The following is a 20,465-nucleotide window of genomic DNA, read 5'->3' as shown; positions in this document are numbered from 1 at the left end:
CTTTGATGTGTTTGTCAGTAGCCTGCAGCGTTCATGGTCTAATTCATGCTGTATCCCTGCAGTAGAGTCAATACTGTCTGTAAGAGTAGAAAAATGAAAATTATAATCTCGTTAATCAGCCGAGCTGAATCTTCCAGCACGTAGGAATCAGTGCCCCAACACAGTGCTTTGAATGTGAGATGGAGGGAAGCTGACACTCGTGGTTTTCTCATCTGTTCTTCTTGTAGCTCAGCTTAATGCCTCTTTTATTTCCAGCTCATTCAATAATTCTGCCTCTGCTTCTTATGCATATTACCCAAAAGTTTGGGACCCTTAACCAGAGGAGTGTACAAGAAGGAAATAAACACATACTAATAGTGTACTTTTCATATGACTAAAGGAAAAGGTATCATGCATCCAGGACCAAAGAATAACATCCTACTTTTAGAGTGGGAAATGCATCATGAAGTGATGAAGTAGTGACTCTAAACAGGATTTGAGGTAGGTGGTCAACTAAAATAGGTAATCTTAGGGAATTTTGAATTAAAAATCTTTTTGATTCTAGAAGATTATGTCCAATTCTAATCTTAGCAAGTCAGAAAGTCTTCTAAAAGAAGAGGACTGACTTCCATGATTAAAGGAAACGATGGCTTTTCCTTAGCTTAACGAAGATATTTTGCTTTTGGTCTTAGCAGCAAGGACACAGGGAGGTAATTCAGTCAGAAGCTGCAACTGTGGTGGAAAAATGTGTCTGTTTTCTAATGGAAACTCACAAAATGAAGAAGAGAGAGAATCAGAGTTCCTGTGATTGAATTTTAGAACTGGTGTAATTTAATCTGCTCAGAAATTATATTTAACCTGTAAATGGGCACTGGAATCATTCACTGAGAAGATGCAGGGAGTTTTTCACAAAGGCTTCTTAACTTTTGAACAGGATATGTAAGGACCTCTGGTAGGAACAGGAGGACATCATAAATACACTACTGGCTCGTCCTCTAAAAATCAGTAGTGCTAGAGTGATTTGTAGGAAAAGAGAGATTTAATTTCCTAATTGTAGAGTAGAGATTTGAGTTCTTAGTTGTATAGATTTTGGAAGTCATCAAAGTCTGTTCAACGGTAGGAAGAATATTCTGCATAATAGTAGTGGATCTCCATAATCCTCTCTTGAATCAGTCTCCCTTATTCACCCAGGGAGATTCTGAAGCTTAAATAAAAGATGTTTAAAGAGTATTTGCTTCAATAGTGACATAGCCCAGAAGCAGCAGGCTTTGAAATCATCACTCTTTTATGCAGCACCAGTAACGTGGTCCTGGGCTAAATAGAGTCAAGATAGGACAAAAGTTAATTTTTTTCTCCCCATGTTATATTTGAGGTTGGTCTTACATGGTTTGAACTGACTTGCATTAAAGCTGCTTCTGGCACTGTACATTTATGGCTTAGGTATTGCTTCTGTTTTCAGGGCTATTCTGTCTTTCATCAGGGAAAACATTTTCCATGACTTCAAAACAAACTGCAGCCTTAGCTAACAGTGGCATTTGACCACCTGGGAAAAAAATATCTCTAATTATGCTGAACACTTTATCAGAAATATTTTAAATACACGTTTTTCCCTTGTTTCTTAATAGGAATATTTGCAAGATCTTTGCTTCTTCATCACCAGAAGTTCCAGTTAGTTCTTGTGGCGATGGCTGGGAGAGCCTCAAAAAGAGGATTATGAGGTGGGAGGGGAACATGAGGTGACAGTTTCAGCAGCAGTGATTTGAGAGAGATTGCTGATGGCCTTCTTCCTCCCCGCTGGAAGAAGCAGGATGAAAGGTGTAAGGACTTGTGCCACTCTGCATAATAAAGAGAGATCTCCTGAAGTCTAGTGACTGGTTATTGCCCTCTGCTGCCCAAGATGGACCTGCTGTAATGGAGAAATGCTGGTTAATTGGTTTTGCAACATTCCTGCATTCTGTGTTGTCAGGACATGATGCTGTCTTGTTTTCTAGGAGGATGATGGCTCAGCAGACAATCCTGTTGTCACAAATGCATAAGTAGTTCAGCAAGAACTGTAACAAAGGCCCTCTGATATCACAGAAACAATAAGCAGCAGGGACAATAGAACGTCTTGGGAAGAAATGTCTTCTGTTGTTGAGGCAGACATCACCTGGAGGATTAAAGAAAGTTATAAATAGAGAAATGCTTTTTAAATAGATTTTCTGTGATGCTGCTGCAGGTCTTTGAAGAATGAAGATCATTGATTGATGTGTTTTAGTAACACTCCTTAGTTTTTCAGAGAAACATCTGTCTTGCGATTTGACCAAAAATTCATATAAATTTTGATTGCTTGATCAAAAGCAGTTTTTGATTGTGCTTTATCAGCACAAATGGTGACACTTAGCCTGTTCTCAACACAGTAGCCTCTGGGTTGTGATGGCTTTGGACTGGAGTGCTGCCATTCTTCTGATTCTTGGTACCTGCATTTTCTGCTGGCAAAGTACTGCATTTCAGTTGCTGACAGGTTTACCTGAAGAAAGCCTCACCTTTAATGTTCTGTTGTACCCCTGTACTGAAGTTACTGTCTCGGTTTCAGGTCTGGCTCATTATGTTATGCCTCTTGAACCCAGTTTTATAACCCAAGGACAGAAATGCATGCATTCCATTTATCTCTGCTGTTGGACAGTAACTCCTGGCAGTGGTGAACATGTAACCTGAGTGAGCACATCAACATCTGCAAGTGAACTGAAGCCCTTTGTTACTCCCTTCCTCAACATGTTCTAATGAAAAGAAGCAATTCCACAAGAGTGGGACTATTCAGTCAGTTTTTTTTAATCTCCCCTGTGACTTTGAGATGAAACCAGTGCTATGTTATCTTTCCAACCTTGCAGACACATTCCCATCTTTCTGTAACTGATGTATTTTGGGAGGCAAAGAAAGTGTCTAATGCCAGGGCAAAGCTAAAAGAGCTGGGGGAAATGTAGTGACAGCTTGTTTCTTTTAAGGAAGTGATACAGCTGGAGTATTGTGTTGAGTTCTGTACAAACAGAACAGATTTCTTTGCAATCCTACACAGAGGAAAACCCCCTTTTGTTTCCAGTCTTTATAGTTTGTCATTTTCACCACTTACATTATACAAACTATGTGGAATATTTTGTTTGGGACATTCTGTCTAGCAATGTAGGGAAAATTACATTTAGATGTATTTGATGGAACATTGTGTTTTATGTTCTCTAAAGGATATTTGAATTCTCAATCAAAATGAAAAGTTATAAGATACCTTTTTCTTCATTTCCTGTGGAAGTGTATTTAAGGAAGTGATTGAGTAGGCAGGTTGAAAACTGCTAAGTCACAGTGGACTAATACAGTTAGTATGAGCATCTTTAATTGCACTGTAACTTGTTTGTCCTGATCTACTTGATTAGTGGCAAACTTCTCTTACCCAGAGGAACTCCCTTGGATCTCACTTTCAGTCTCTGAGCAAGTCATCCTATGAATATTGTGCCCCCCTTCCTATGGGGATTCTGGCTGTGAAATAAGTTGTTCCCTTTGCTTAACCACTGAAGTAAAACTGAAAAATGGTTTGGAAACCAAGGTTACATGTATTGTGTGCCCTAGAGGATCAGCATTTGCAACAAGTTTAGCTGCTTTCCTGGAAGTCTGTGAAGATCCTGCTCCAGAGCTGCAGTGCTGGGATGTTGCCATGTGCCTGCTCAAAGGCAGTTGTCCTGGGCACCATCTGGGTGATTATGTACCTGGGCTGGAGATTATTTGAATGCCCTGTCCTCCTAATTCTATGTGAGCAGTTTTAGCCTGACCTTCTGTACTAATGAGTTTTCCCCACCAAGGGTCTGTAGCTAAATTTCTCCATGGGTCAGCAAGAGTTGACTAGTCAGTGGAGTGCTGAGTAGTTCTTGTAATCACAACTACAAGCAGAATTTGCTCAGCATGAAATGCTTTCCAAAAGCCCCCAACTTTATATCCCTAAATTTCAGGTTACTAAATGTGTATGAAAATTGTGATCCAGTACAACTCAGGGAAGTACTGAAAATGCTATAGTACATTTATTTTCTACTGCTATATTTTAAATTTTATTTCAGCTTCAATAAAATGTTGTTATGTATTTCATACCTTCCATTGTTTTTATTTTCGTCCATTGTCATCTTGCTAACTTCCAAATGAAGGAAAGAACAGAGATGTCTTGGGATATGAGAATAGAAATATATGTAGGTGAGGAAGGGGGCAGAATTATTTTTTTTTTTATGTTAGGAGGATAAATTGCTGAATTTTCTGGTCTGGGTGCTATCATGAGAGCCTGGTGGGGAATTAATGGAAGACATTGCTTGCAGAAAACTAAAAGTGCAACACAGAAATTATTTCCTGCATCGTCTGCTGGGGTAGAATCCACCAGATGTGGCAATGTGAATTCCAGATTTGCAGGAAGGATGGTCCCAAGCCTGATCCTCTCTGCAGGCAGAGCTGCAGTATAGGTAACTGAGGAAGGACCGATTGTGATGTTCCTGTGTCCTTGAATGAGAGTGTAGAGTATTTTAGGTGAATGAGAAGATAGGTGGGTAGGCATTTCAGCCTGATTTATGTTCCTTTATTAAAAGGTCCCCTCATGAAATTCAGTGGCTTGTGGAATGCAGAGGATCAAAGGAGATCATCAGATGGCTCCTTTTGGTCTTTAGTGTGTCAGTTCCAGGATACAAAGAGATCATGTGGAAGAGAAGCAAGGGGATTCAGACTTTAAAATAAAGCTCTGAAGTTTAGAGTAGGTGATTAAATCTGTACCAATGTGGGCTTATCCATCGTGACCTCTGGGGAGCTGTGACTGGAGACACTTTGGTGACATTCACTTTTCATCTGCTTCATCTGGCAAACCACCAGTACAGATGTCTCATGATACTCCTGGTTTCAGACAAACCATTTGTATACTCAGAGTTTTGTTGATAACTTCATTGACACAATGGGAGGATTTAGAGTCTGAGGACTGGAAGATGCAATGGTAGGATGAAACCCTTGAATACCCACAGTAATGAAGCAGTGTGGGGACATTTTATTATCCAGTGTCTGGTTATTTCTCTGTTCCCTTTCATGCTGTAACAAACCAAGTTGTGAAGCAATGTTTGTGCTGATGTAAAACTGAGTCTCAGTTCAGAATGGATTCTCTGTCTGTGAATGGATGGTTGGAGGCAGGTCAAAAGTCAATCTCTGTAGCTGGGATAGAGCCTTGCTGGGGAACCTGATGGTGATTGCTGTGTATAGCTTAAAACTTATTTGAATTTTAAAAATTTTCATATTTTATTACTAATTTCCATTTTTACTGCTACTAGAAGACAGTGGTTTTATTGTAGTTTCTGTGGCGTTTCATTTTATATCTGTTGAAGCAAAAGAAACAGTTCTAGACCCAGCATAGGAGTAGGGGAATAGAAACATAATTTTTCTTCAGAACTGGAATTAATTTTAATTGGGATGCTTACTTTTGTGCATCTCATATTTTGCAAATCAATACATTAAACCTTTGTTCTTAAATGATTTTTTTTTCTATTTAGTGTATTTTTGTGCCTTCTCATACATTTGTACACGCCAGCAAGTGCCTGCTGAGGCATAATTCCTACTGCTGAAGCAGCTGCAAGTGCTTTCCTAACTAACAAATGCTGCATAACAAGGCAGAAGACTTCAAGGATTCTCCAGTCTTTTTTTGTCTTTTTTTTTTAATTACTAATCTGTGGATCACCATGTGTGAGGATGTCACACAGCATAAATCTTGAGTCTGTTTTAGCTGATACACACAATCTTTTGAAATGGTATATTTTTCTTTCATGGTAAGAGCACAATTATATTTGTATTTTCACAATTCTGTTTCAGATGAGAAGAAGCAGATGGTTGCAAATGTTGAGAAACAGCTTGAAGAAGCGAGGGAACTGGTATGTTCTGGCTTTTCATAAGTTAGCTGCAAATTCCTAACAAAAGCAATAGCATCATTGATAGTAGCATTTAACACTCATGCCCTAAAAATACTTAATGGTGATATATTAAAAAATGAAATAATAGTCTTGAAATAATTCTTATTTGAGGGTATGAAATACAAGAAGAGTGTATCTTTTTTAGTCCTGTGTTAATTGATGCAAGGTTTGCACTATTGCTGTAAGTCAATAAAGAGTTACAAGCTTGGAGTTTAGGTCTCTAAACCTAAGGATTAGTTTTTAGGAGTAGGTCTTTTGCTTTGGGAATGGAATTAAATATTTGCACACCACGACTTTGTAAGACCCAAGCACCTACTTAATTTCATCTATCAGAGTGTCTTGGAGAGCAATGGATCTTTTTATCATTTTAGCAAGTGAGGCATAAAGGGGGCCATGGCAGTGTGGGTCACTGATCCAAGAAAAGTATAGGTGTTAATCAAGGATTAGTTTGTAGTTCACACTGACAAAAAAACCCAGTATGTGACAAGCAACATGTGCTAAGCAACTGTGACTTTTATTTATTTTGTTCCCATTACAGCCTGGTGTGTGTTCCATCTGGGAGGAATATAAGGGTAAAGCTTTGTAGATGTGGAGTAACTGAGCAAAGGTGTTGGTGGCAGCTGAGATTGTCTTTTTCAGGCCTTACCTGAAGTTGCTTTTGTTTATTGCTTGCAAATGGGTTTGGTTTATCTGTCAGAAATGTAATCTGAATGTTAGGATAGGGAAAGAAATTAGCTTTTCTACTCCAGAATTTCTTATAATGGAGAGAACTTGGATCAATTATTTGGCTATTAACTAAACAATAAAAATATTTTTTCAAGTGGAATAGGAAGAGAAAGGTCTCTCAACTGTGCTTTTGGTTTAAAATTAGAATTTAGACCAGAGCTTTGGAATAGCATCCAGAAAAGCTGGATCTTGGGATGAGTTCCTGCAGTTTTGCCTTGTAAGGATGACAAGCTACCTAACCTCCCTGATTTGGTATTCCCAGTGAGAAACATGGTAAAATTACTGCCTCATTTCATGAGCATGTTCTGAAGACACATCAAGGCCTTTCGGGCATTTTCATATTCAAACAACTGCAAAAAGTAGAAATCTAGAACTGTTTTTCAGCTTGTTTTCATTACAAGCTGATGTGGTGAAAGACAGGGCAGTACAGAGAAGCTCCAGTGTGGGTGGTCATTCAAATTTGTAGTAGATTGGAAGGAGCAGAAATTGAATTAATGGCTACTTACTTCTCTCCTTATGTCAGAAAAAGACCATCTAAGTTTCTATTTATTGCAAGATTAAAAAATGAATCCAGTATCTGTATTTTTATCCTAATGATGATCTTCATTTAATTATTGGCTTTTCTTTCACACTTTTGTTTTAGATCTTTAGATTCATTTATTGGCTTTAAGCAATTACTCAACATGTTTGTGATTAATGTCAAGGCTTGGGTTTAGAAATCAATTTGAACAAACCTACTAATAACAGAACTGATTTAAAAGATCCTCTTTAACTAGAGGCTAGAGTAGAAAATCAAAATAAATCTAATTCCTTGCTGCTGATAGTTTTCATGCATTGCTTTGCTTCATTGTCTTGCGTAGTCAAAGCTGGGATTAGCTGATTTTGTTTTATTTCCTACTTGGCCAGGAAATAACACTCTCAAGTATTATAAATATTATTATAGAGATAATTTATTTGTATTCACTAAGCAATGATGGTTTTAAAACACTGTCTGCTTTGTTTGGGTAAAATCACTGGTGTAATTGATTTGATGTATGTGCAGAAGTGACATGAAAACTTTCAGACTCCCAGGCTACCTTTTCAAGCCAGAGCTGAGGAGTAAGAAACCTCAGGAGAGAAATCCTGTTGTTCTACATCCGATGTGGAGTATCTGATTGTTATTTTTACCAGGTTTTTAGGAAAGGTGATTGCTGAGCTAACCTTGGGGAAGTTCTTTGTGTATAAAATCTAGCATGTGCTAGAAGAATTGTGAATTTTCGAGTGAAATTCTGCTTTCAAGAAGACAAAACTGTCTCTCTGTTGTTTGCCTTTGATGAAGGGCACATCACAAAATTTTTGTGTTGTAAGTGCTGGGTTATTCTTGTCTTGTGTTTTTGTAGTTTAGATCTCTATTTTAGTTCCAGTAAAATACTGATGCTTACGAGTTTCTTAAAATGCTAGCAGCTGATTCCAGAGTCCAGGGCAGATGGAGAAGTTCCTGTAGGAGGGGGAGACTTGTTTTGGAGTGGACAACATCAGCCACACTACTTTGTTGTATTTTTGAATGGAAATATGAAGGGCTGCTCCACTTTTGCTTGTTTTTGAAAAATATATAAGAGAAATGTTGAAATGTTTACAGAACATTTGAGATCAAATATATTAAGATGAAATTGATAAGAAATAAGCTATTAATTTCAGCTATTGGTTTCATTTATAATACCCCTTTGTAAAGTTAAGCTAAAGACCTGGGTGGAATTAGAAATTGCTTTGTATGTTTCAATTCATTAGCAACTATTTAATTAAAGTCTGCTTTATAGTTTTTTATTGAATATCATTTTGTATAATCAGAATAGATCAGGCAAAATGACTTTTGAGTATCTGGCAATTCCATCGATTAAATTCAGATGCTTTTCTTATGATATGAGGATGAAATTTCAAAGTGTAAGCAAATGATTACATAGGAATAATTTCAAGCAGTCCCTTGTGAAGACCTGCAGCCAGTAGCCTGGGACTAATTGAAAAGCATTTCTGCTCCTATGCCATATTGCTCAACCAAGATTGGTAGGAGGTGAGTAAATATTGTTTCAGGTGCCTACAGAACCAAGGAGAGGTATTCTTTTATCTTTTTTTAAGTAAATTGGAAAGATTTTAAAAGGCAGGTCTGGGATTCTTCTGCTGTTCAAAACAGAATTCCTGAACAGATAGCACCATTTAGAGCAGGCTCCAAGACCCAGTGGGCAGGTAATTAGCAGCCCTCATTTACAACTTTTGATTTGCTGTACCCCTGTGCGGAATTCCACATGGCAAGAATAAATAAAAAAATATAGAATATGTCTGTAATTTTTTAATCCATTTGACTGTATGCAAGTCCTTGAATGGCATTGTCATTGAACCCTGAAATTCAGCTATTTAATATATTTACATATAGATTTGGGACGTAGATTTATTAGCCAGGTTATGTAATTCTGCTGAGTTAGCCATGTTTAAAGAAAAAATAATTAGTTTATTAAACATAAGAATCATTTTATTAAACATACAGACTGGTAGTAAATAAAACTTGAAATACATAGATAAGTAAAATACCTTTTTCAGCCAATGGTTTCTAAAACTGCACAGCTAGGTAGAGTAGGCTTTCTTTTGAACTATGCTCATTTGCAGAAATTATCCTCAGTTTTTCTATTTTTTTATAATAATATTCATCACAGTTGGAATTGAAATCTAGAAATATTTTGCTCTAGTAATTCCCTCTGAGTGTTAGTAATACTAATGTTGTCACTTGTTTCTTGACTTAAGACGGTGCAAAGATTTTGATAAATTGTTTGTATATTGCAAAATAAGAAACATTTTTCCTTATAAAGAAGGAATATTTCCTGAACTTAGATAAATTTTTTCTTGCTTTAATTAGCCCTTTGATTTATATACCTCCTCTTTGTTTTTACTTGTCAGCTTGAGCAGATGGAACTTGAAGTTCGAGAGATCCCACCTCAAAGCCGAGGGATGTACAGCAGTCGAATGAGAAGCTACAAACAAGAAATGGGAAAACTTGAAGCTGACTTTGTGAGTTTTTCACATATTACATAAAAAAGGCATCTCTAAGAATTTTCAGAATAAAACAATGCAGTTACTCAGGCAAACGAGAGGATATTTTTGGTTAGTGTGAGATGAGTTCTGTGTGTATTTTGCTATGTATGGGGACAGATGAAAACCAAACTGGGGAAGAGAAGCTTTTCTTTTAGCAGCAGTCCCATACCAATATTCCAGTTGCTAGCCTCCTGTCCTTTTACCCTGGAACTCTGTTGTTTCTCTGTCATTAAACATTATGAGTGTTCATGATGTATGCAAAATAGTCAGCTTTTAATCCTATTTCTTGAGGAATGACAGCTTGTAGTAATATGGGCAGTAACATGAAAAGCAGTATAATCTCCAATCCGTGGAATTTTTGAATGTAGTTTATCTCATGTGCACTTTATTTGTTAGTCACTGTGTTTTCTTTTTCATTGCACTTAGATTCCTCTTGGCTTTTGTACAAATTGGTTATAAATACTACATTTTTTTTTAGTAATGGATGCAAAGTAACAAGATTCCCTTGTCTAGGGGCTTCTGCTACAGTTATCAGTCCTTTTTTTGTGACTGGGATTTACACTGAATAGATTTACATAGAGACAAAACTGTTTCCTGTAAAATCCTGAAAAAGTTCAAAGGGATTGCAAAATGTAGGAAAATGCTATGTTAATTGGCAGCAGCTCAGTTCCTCCAGGGTAGGGAGAAAAAAATAACTCATGGCAGTATTTTCCATTCACTGGGGAACTGTGAATTTCCTCAGGTTGCTGGCAGCAGTTTAATCCTTCAGGGGAGGGGAGTCAATGTTTATACCTGCAGCCAAGAAATCCAGCTGACTGTCACTCCTCTGTGCTTCTGCCAAGTTGAGCACTTGCACAAAAATGTATGAGAAGATGGTTGCGGTTTGTAAAGTTTGAGGAATGTTATAATAAAAAGGCTTGCATCAAAATTTTGAGGCAGTCTCGTCTGTTCCACTGTAGGAATTGCATGTGGCCAAACAGTGACTTCCCAGAGAGAGCAATTTCTGGACCAATTGTGAATGCTGTTTATCTTCTCAGATGTGGGAGAATTTGCTGTCGGCATGTATTTGTTCCTGACCTGTTTCTATATGTGGGTAGATGGTGGAATTCATACTGTCATATTCCCAGGCAAGTGAAAATGAGAGAGTTCAGAACAGAACACTGTATGGAAGAAGAGAAATGAGTGCAAGGAAATGCATCACAGCACTGGGAGTTACATGATCACAACAACATAAGCTTGTGCTCAGAGTGAAGAAGCAAAACACGAGAAAGAGGAAGGAACAGATTGTAATAATGGGTAGAAACAGCAGCTCCAAACCCAAGGATCTTCAGCAGAAGATCAAGGAAAGAAAATGATGTGAAGGATGGACCAAAGTGCTGGAAGAAAATAACTGTTCTTGAAAAAATCTCACTTATAGCAAATAGTGGTGTTACAACTAAATGCTTTACACAGTTCCAGTTTCTAAATACTAATATATTTCTAATTTTGTACATAAGGATTTAAGACTCTTTTTGGATTATTATCCAGGCAAATAGCAACTTGTTGGAAACTATAGAACAAAATTAATTGCAAAAATTACATACTTCAGTACAAAGTCTTTTTCATTAAGTTCTGTATTTCAAATGTAAAGTGAATGCAGAACCAGCACCAGTAGTTTAATTTTATATTGATTGATAACATGAGAATTGATCTTGTGATTATTTGAATGCCACATAGCATCTGAAAGTTTGCCCTTACCCAAAGAGTTATGGAAAACAGCAGCACAGCAACATGTTTAAAGCTAGGAAAAGGAAACATGGGGTTTGTGGACTTGTCCATTCTTTACTGGCAGGATGGACAACATTAAAGTTTATTTTTGACATTTAATATGCAACTGGTGACTTTATTTTGAGCTCTGTGTGTAATAATGACAAAATGTCTTCACTATAATATTTACTAGGTGCTGTGGCATCTTTGGGAATGTGTAGGGATTTTTTCCCCATACACTTTACTATGTTGAAGTATATTCTGAAAAATACAGATTTAAGCTCTGTTACGCTGTGCTTAGAAAAGTTACTCCAAACATGGCTTTTCATCTCTAACTTTGAAATCAAATAGGAAAAAGTTACAAATAGGAGATTTATTTCCTCTCATTGCTAATCCTTGCTGGTTTGAGACCTGCAGTTAGGTGTCAGTGCTCTGCAGTCCAGGGCTGTGTGAAGGCAAAGGCATCTCCCCCATGCACTGTAATGCACATGCATAGTTGGTAACACTCTAATTGCAGTAAATCATATCCAAGGAGAAAAAACACCTTGCCCTGTATTGGCCCTCTCTCTTGAAGGGGAACAGTGATAATGAAAAAAGAAAGCACTGTGAGTACTGATGGGGAAAATGAACACAGCAAGCACTGCACCTCAGCTTTAGTCAGGAGGGGCTTCTGGTGCTCACCTCAGTGCTCTGCAGTCTTCCCTGGGGAGAAATATCAGAACAGGGCAGGCATGAAGTGCTGCTTCTCTGCAGAAAAGTTGCACACATCTCAAAAAGCCAACTTTCAGGCTTGAGATGAACATACTGAAACAGAGTGAACATGTTTGATAAGCCTTATGCTGTCTCTTTTCACTTGCAGATGTAAATCTTGGGTTTATGATGTCATTTTCATTAGCACATCCCATTTCTTTGGGGGAAGGTGTGGTGGGACCAGCTGGGCTGCAGGGCTCGGGAATGTGCTGCTGGCTCTATCTGGTGGCCCCAGGTGGAGTTGCACATCACATTCTTGTGCTTTCCGGGCTGCTCCACGGCTTGGGACCACCTGTGTAAGAGTCCCTGAAGCTTGAAACAATCTTCCTATCAGAAGGTCTTTCTCCTGCATCTACCAATGCACCATTGTGCAGTTTAAGCTTTTAAATATTTCTTTTTTTTCCTGGCTGTTTCAGATGTAGAATGTGCCTGCTTGAATAGCAGAAAAAAGTATTTTAAGTATATGGACTATAGGTGTTGTTTATTCATACAAATAAAGTATTTTATGTTGTTACCTAAAAGTAGCCAGTTATTTTTAAATAGTGGTAAAAGGCTTCCAGATTTATAAACATTACTTTGAGCTAAATCTATCCCAGTCCAAGTGAAAATGTAACTCTATAAACCTAGCAAATATGTGGTTATTTCCTAGCACTTGTATCCATCCCTGGCTCAATGTCAGGGTGCCATAAAATAGAAAAAAACAAAGGCAGGCATTTGTTTTCCTGAAAAGCTTACTGCTGGCATGTAAGGCATTCAAATAGATGAGGAAATATAAAAAAATCTTGTAAGACCACATTATAGAGTAATATTCATGTTACAAAAATGAATATTGCACAGTTAGTGTTGAAAATGAGATGAGCATATTGAGAAAGAAGAAATAGTCATCAAATAAAGGAGGCAACATATAAGCTGTTCCTATTCTGTCAGCAGCACAGAGGTAAATCTTGCAGGTAGCATTTGTTACCAGTTCAGGAGACAGAGCTCATTCTCTTTTAATCCTCAGAACTGGTACTGGTTTTGGTAATTCTGACTTTCAGAATAACCTTTGAAAGAAAAATAAGGGGAGGTGAGGCAAATTTGCAGATACGTTGTAGAAAACTTGAGTAAACATTTAAACATTTTTGGCATTTAACAATAGCTTCAGTCAATAGTGAGGTATGTATTTACAATTTATACCTCCTGCAGGTTCTGTTTAAGATCATTGTTAAAATTTCAGCTGCTGTTAAACTTTAAAAACGTTTAGGGAGATAACCAATGGAATTTCATTGGATGAAGTTAACTCTCTTGCATGACTCTCAAATACCACCTGAGTCCAGAAGCTCACCTCAACAACTGTGTCTGTTGTGTTCTGGCTGTTTTCTGCAAGTACCACTACCCCCTTTTCAGGTTCAGTCACCTACCCAGACAAATAATCATCTGGCTGTAAGCATAATGAACACCATTTGTCAAATGACAGCTTTGCTGGCTGCATCTTTATGGCCAGTCTTCCCTAGGTCTCCAGTTTGATCTAAAACTTAGAGACTCAACTGTTGCAGCTGGGTTATTTTGATTTATAAAGCAAATAGTGCAATTATGTTTTGTACTTAAAAAATTGTGAACCATGTGTGTATATCTTAACTGTTGTAATCCCAACAGTGTTCTTAAAAACAGGGAATTTGTCACACCAAAACATGATGTGTGCACCAGGACCTTGCCTGGTGTCTTTAGTGAAACCTGATCTGTTGACACATTTAAAACTTCTGAAATCAGATTAGTTTTCACTATGTGAATAATACAGCTCTTTTGAATGGGCTGTGGAGGATTTGTTTTAGTGCACACAAGACTGAACTAAGTTTCAGAAGAAAGAATTTGAATTATCTGGCCCTGTACTCTGACAATCTGGTTTTGAAAAAGCATATTGTGAACAAAAGTTCTTTCACTGCCATTTTTATAAATACTGTCACCTTCTTGAGATAAATAATCACTCCTCTACATTCTCCTCAAACTGCACCTTACAGAGGTACTATTTGTTTTCCTCTGTGACTTTTCTAATAACCTCTGATATGATATTTGTCTGCCTGACAGTGGCTGAGCATTAGGGTGGTTTCTTTTCTATAGAGGCTAACTCCACATTGTCTTCAGCTTGTTTTCACTCGTATCCCCACCCTCGTGCATTTGTGATGGAAAAAGGTGGAGGCATTTGACCTTTTGCAATTACTTGATTTATAATACTGCTATTTTAAATGAGGGAAAAGTGATACAGGAAAAAATGTTCTCTCATTTTTTATTTTGTAACATTCAAGCCTAGACAGATGAAATATTAGGAAGTGGTATAACTTAGAATTCCTGTTTTGCCCTAAATTATTTATGTCTTAAATTTCTTTTTATTTTTTTGTGTGGAAGTTTGAAGATGGAAATAAATTTATTTCATAATGGAATTTACTAGTGATGAGCTACTTTTCTGCAGAGTAAAGTGTGAAAGATAGGAGTTAGCATGCTTAATTTGTAATTTGCCTAAAGGGTGAGCTGAGATTCCTGAGAGGCCAGACCAGTGAAACACACCTTACCTCCTGGGCTTTGTAACTCTGTAGGTATTGCTTGCAAAGAATCGTCCTGTGTTTGACCAGTGTGTTCTGCATCTTGTAACTCAATGTGTGAAGAGATAACATGCTGGGTGAGGGCAACCAAGCAGCAAATTTTTTATCAGTAAAGCTAATGCCTTGACTAGATTCTTCTCTCAACCACCTCCCTCCCCCTTGAGCCTCACAGGAAATTCTGTGTCTATCTCATCTGTTAATGTAGGACTAAGACTGGTGACTTCTGTGGTGTCTCTTTGTTGGTCCTTCAGCAAGCTGTGGTGGAGGTGATGCACATGATTTTAAGAAACACCCCTTTGTGTAGCTTAGACTTGGCTGACTGATTACAAATAAAGGTGTTTTCAGGAAGTGATTTGGTGAGTCTGATAACTCGTGTTTGTGGCTGGGGGCTGTGAATGGAAGGTGTATGACTCACACAGGGCTCTGTAAGCATTCATGCCTCTTTCTCCCTTCACACACAAAATGTTTCTGTACTAAATTAAGCTGAAAAGTAGTCTGTGTCAGAATGAAGTCTTTCTATAAAATGTGTTAGAAGACATGTAATAGAAATTCAGCATGATGCCAGATTTGCCTTTTTCACTTAGCAATTTCTCACCTGATAGTTTGTAGAAATGTTCAGATTTCAGCCTCTCAAGTAGAGAACTGCAATTTCTGTTTACCATGGAGTTTGTTCTTATGTTAAAACTTCTACTTCTCAAAATAGTAGAAGTAAGTATGTTTGCTGTTCTTTCTAAAAGAGAATGGAAGAAGCCACGTTCATGCAAAATTACTTTTAACCAGCTGATGAGTGAAGGGACTTCATATAGAAAAGGTGAATGCTGTTTTGTGGGGAGTGGGACACAAGGGGAAAGGCTTTATTGTTTCCCACTCCCTCAGTGATGTCTTATTCTACTCAAGTGGTGTTCCTGTACCTGCAGTGCAAAAAGAAGCAGCTGTCACTGTCCTGCTTTTGATAGCAGCAGTAATAAAGGTCCTGTAGTTGCACATGGGTGTAGGAGGCAATGATGAATGAGGAAAACAGAGTACCTCTTGCTCACTTCATTGTTTTGCTCACCTGCACTCATTTAAGTAGAAGTTTGATTTTGTTTCTATCACGAGCTAGAAACATAAAGATTGCTAAAAAAATTAAAAATCAGCAAACTGAGCAAAACCCCATCATTTGAATGTTTGCTTTTCAGGCTAGAACTGCACTCTCGAGTTCCTTAATGTGTTATTATGTTGGGGTTTTTTTTGTTGGCTTTTTTTTTTCCCCCCAGCTAGAACGAGGCTATTTTGCATTTCAGTGCTGGTCATGTAAATAATAAAAAACAGAGCAGGTTGGTTTTGACAGGGCAGGATTAATTCCAGAATTCCAGCGGTTCCAGGTGCACTGCCCCTGGAGTGACGCTGGGTGGCGCTGTTTGTTTGCAAAGCAAGTGGCGCTCGCTTCCCCCTCCTTTTTTTTTTTTTTCTTTTTTTTTTCTTTTTTTTTTTTTTTTTTTTTTTGCTTTGGTAGTAACTGAAATTACTGTTTCATGAATAAAATATTTCTGGTGGGATTTGCATTTCTATATTGGCTGAAGATACTGTGTTGAATGTTTTATTAACCAGCCCAGTGCAACTGTCAGCCTATTAAAGAGATCCAATGGACCCTGTTTAGCTAAATAAACTAAATAAATCCAATTCGTCAAATTGTGTTCCTGGCTGTTTATTTTCCATTCTTTTGATGTACAGTTTATTTTAAGTTAAAGCCACATAGATTTAAAAATTAATGTGAAAACAGAATGCAGTGTTTGAAACATGAGAAGACTAATTGCCATGGTCAAAAATAGCTTCCCTTTATAGTGAATTTGCCATCTGGTAAATGGTGAACTTTTTATTTGTGACTGATTAACTGTCCCATGTCAAAAATTAGTTGGCAAATGAGTGGTTAATAGCTTTTTTTGCCAGCTTGGTTTTGTTGCTTCCATGAAGAGAAACTTGAAATATAACCACTGCGGTTAAAAATAACTATTTCTACCCAACTTCAAGAGGTTTGTTCTTTATCTTGATATTTTCTCAATCAGAATTCAAGGGGGAAATTTTATATGGTCATTACATGTTAAATGTTTGTTAAAATTCTTGTTGCATCACAAGCAAATATTGGAGTGTTAAAAAAACCTTTGCATAACTGAATACATTGCATGTCTGGTTGTCAAACAGTTGCCAAACATTACAAATACCAGCATTTATTATATTCTGTTAGTACTACTAATATTTTAGTTACCTTGTTTCTGCTGAAAACCTTTGCCAAAGAATAGCAGGAGACACTGTAGATTTTTGATGTTGCTGGGATAGTACAATTTTTTCTGTGCCAGTTACAAATTCTTGTAAATGTAAATACATTCTAGATTTGTTAATGAGAGAGAAGAAGAAACAGTGATGGATGTATTTGCTCTTCCTTTCTGGTGCTTTCTGTAGCACTGATTTAGTGATGTTACATGTTAACTTCTGTGTGTTTTACAAGAAATCAGAGTTGCCAGGTATCATGTTTTGCATAGGATTTTTTTTCATGCTCTTGGGTTTCCAAAAATGGAATTTTGAAATTTAGTGCAATAGAAATACATTTTGATTAAATTGCATTTCTGGCTCTTTTCTCAAGAAGTCTACTATAATTGATTGAGCAGCCTTTGTGAAAAGTTAATGTGTTAGATGAACTCAAAAGTGTCAGGGGTTCTTAAGAAAAATAATTTAATCAAGTAAGTCCTCCTTGTTTCATGCTTTTTCTTACTTCCCAAAATGGTAAATTTTTGTTTCCACTTCTACCCCAAATTCTAACCCAAGAACAAAGCAGTTATTTAGGCAGATGTCATCAGAGTTGGATAGAGTGCTGTTCCCTTCTCTAGGTAGACTTCAATTTGTAGTGAAAAATATTGCATTTCTTGAATATTTTCTAGCTGCAAAAGCTTTAAAATGGTATTTAAAAACTAAACCACACCTCTTTTGTCTCAGAAAAAAACCTTCCCATTTTGTGCTCTAAGCTGGTTCTTTTTAACATACCAGAAATAAACTCAGAAGGAACTTTATGATTCTATACAACTGGCTATCAGAGGTAAAAAAGATGGACTTTTATGCCAGTGGAGATGTCGTCTTGTTTCTGGCTAAAGACATAGTGAGGAAGGAATATAAAGTAAAAAACCGGAGCTGTCAGTGTATTAGAGTGATTCTGCCTTCTCCTAGTAATGTTCTTTACTATGTGAAACATATGGAAAAAGTGTGAATATCTTTGTTCTTTTGTTTGGTAGCTTTTTGTTTTTACTCTGCAATCATTTAGTAGTCTGTCCCAACAACAGCCAGCTTCCCTTAAAAGCTGCTGTACGAACCTCAACAAAAAGTGGTTCTTGGCCACAGAGTCTGTTTAAACTTGCTGTTCTTACTCAGTTAGGGAGGAAAGCCCTGCAAAGGCTAGAGGATCTAAAGTTGTACATTTGACAATTTAATGCTTGTATACATTTATAATAAGTGGATCAAATACAGCACCTCCCTTCCTTTTCATTTGCTTTTTATAAACTGGGTTTAGGGTGCCAGGGCGAGGAAAATAGGCCTTTTCCAATATTTAATGAATACTACAGAGGTTTCACTCCTAAAAGAGGTGATCAATGAAAATTAGAGTAGAAATATAAAGATTACAGATAGTAAAAAGGAATATAGCAGGTGGCTTCAGGGATCAGCAGTAGAACAGAATAATTTTTCCCTCTATAGTAACGTTTAACCATTTCAGATGGGTGTAATGAAAAAAGGGTTTTGCTAACTAAATATTTGGTGCCTGGATCTATAAAGAGAAAGAAAATGGGGAGTGTGTGTGTGGGCTCTGCATGTTTCCCATTGAGTGGCATTTGTGCTTACTTTCAGAACCCCCACAACTTTCCAACATGTCCTTAGTTTGGTTTTTTTTTACTTTCTGAGAAGTTAAGACTAGAATGAATAAGGGTAGTGTTTGCCAACTTACCCTCCTGGTCAGTGTGGAAAACACTGAATTGCAATTGCAGGCTTTGTACCTGTTCACTAAAGATTCAAATGTGAATTCTGGCAAGTCAAAGAAAAGGCTTGTATTGTGTCTGGTGGGTCTTGGCTTAGGCCTTAGTTAGAAAATGCTCCTGCATTATGAATTTAACACCTCCTTTTTGCTGATTCCTGAATAAAGGTTTGAGCCATTATTAAATCGAGCTGTAACTTTTGCTAGGTTGTGTCACCAACCAGGAAAAAAAGGTGGTAGTTAATATTTCATTTCAGGGAGAATAACTGCATTAATACCAAAGCAAATTCTCTTATTTCAGAATCTGAAGTTACATTCCATTATGGTGGTTGGTATTTTGGGACATGTAACTGCAGATATTTTGTCACAGGGATCCCTGTTTGTGGAGTGCCAAGCACAAAGGGATTTCTCACTCATGACTACAGCTCTTTGGCACTATAATGAGTATTAACTAAACAGAACTATGCAAAGGACTGGGTTTTCATGTTAATGTGTTTCTTGTGATTATTTTTATTTAAGAAATATAGATTAGTGTCAGTATTACAGGTTGTTCCATTAGCAGCTGTCTTTGAAACTACAGGTTTTCATGTTAAGTGTTTCTGTCAAAATTTCTAGCATCCTTAAAGAAGGAGAAGCATTTATCTAAGATTAATGTGGTTGGGAGTAAAACGAATAATGCTAAGGCAGGGTCTAAACCACAATGCTAGGGGTTTTTTATTCAAAAGGAAATGTTTGATTTGTACTGACTGCTTTGTATAGTTTCATAATTCAATGCCATTTAGACCCTCAAGTGACCACGTGATTCCCTCTTCTTTCTGCCCAGTCTTCAGGAGAAGTCAGATTCTCTGGTTCAGTTGTGTAAGCTTCCCACAAAGTTAGTTCAGTCAACTAAATCAAGGTAAAAAGTTACAGAAAGGTCAGGATTAAGTTAGGGGTTGCTAACCTGAATTGCTTTCCCAGCCTTTTTAAGCCCTTAGTGCTCCTTTTGTCTTTTTCTTACCTTCTGTCATGTTGTCCTCCTGTTAGATCTTTATTTCAGTTGAAGGCACCTGGGCTGCATCTTTCTCCTGACCCATACTTGGAGTCACTTTCAAACGTGTTATTAAATCCCTTTTTTCCATTCATGAGCTAAAAGTCTGGCATTCAGCAATGCAGATCGGTGGCTCAGCACTTGTGCCCTGTAGAGAGCTTGGTTTAAAATGCATGTATTTTAGAATGAACATAAGGAAAATTTGCTCCTTTCTCTCCTCATTTTCCCTTTTCCTTTTTTTGTTTCCCTTTCTGGGGCAAATGTTAGAAATTTTCACTTTTAATTTGTACCTAAAAAGTACTCTGTTGCTAAGGTCAGCACTGCTGAGTTCCCTTCTCTCATAATGTAGGACCAATTTCCAAACCACTTGTATGTTTTAAAAAATGTCTTAGCTAAGGATTTTTCTCCCATCTGGGACTTCGTGTACAGTGGTGGTGTTTGCTTGGACAAAATCTCCCAATTTTCCTCACTTACTGCATATGAGTCTGAATAGAATTGCTTTTTCAGGAGAATGAACTGGAAACTCCATTTCAGGTGTGCACTAACAGACTTGAGGGTCTGAACAAAATACTGGTGTTTCAGGCAGCTTTGAACCATGTTGAAGGGAAGATGTTTGATCTTAGAACCGGGCCAAATCTATTCTGCAATGAAACCTG

General features: G+C 37.4%; 1 protein-coding gene across 4 annotated transcripts in view; it reads left to right on the top strand.

Moving 5' to 3' along the window:
• VTI1A (vesicle transport through interaction with t-SNAREs 1A) overlaps positions 1 to 20,465 on the top strand; it is a 256,556-nt gene that overhangs the window by 975 nt on the left and 235,116 nt on the right. For all 4 annotated transcript variants that reach the window (XM_033065469.2, XM_033065468.2, XM_033065471.2 and 1 more), the window contains exons 2-3: positions 5,830 to 5,888; positions 9,579 to 9,689. In XM_033065469.2, coding sequence (XP_032921360.1) covers positions 5,830 to 5,888; positions 9,579 to 9,689 — 170 coding nt within the window. The remainder of the gene's footprint in view (positions 1 to 5,829; positions 5,889 to 9,578; positions 9,690 to 20,465) is intronic.

The sequence above is a fragment of the Catharus ustulatus genome, chromosome 8, assembly GCF_009819885.2.
Source record: "Catharus ustulatus isolate bCatUst1 chromosome 8, bCatUst1.pri.v2, whole genome shotgun sequence".
In the NCBI taxonomy this organism is placed as follows: domain Eukaryota; kingdom Metazoa; phylum Chordata; class Aves; order Passeriformes; family Turdidae; genus Catharus; species Catharus ustulatus.
This window is presented reverse-complemented; position numbering and strand designations above follow the sequence as displayed.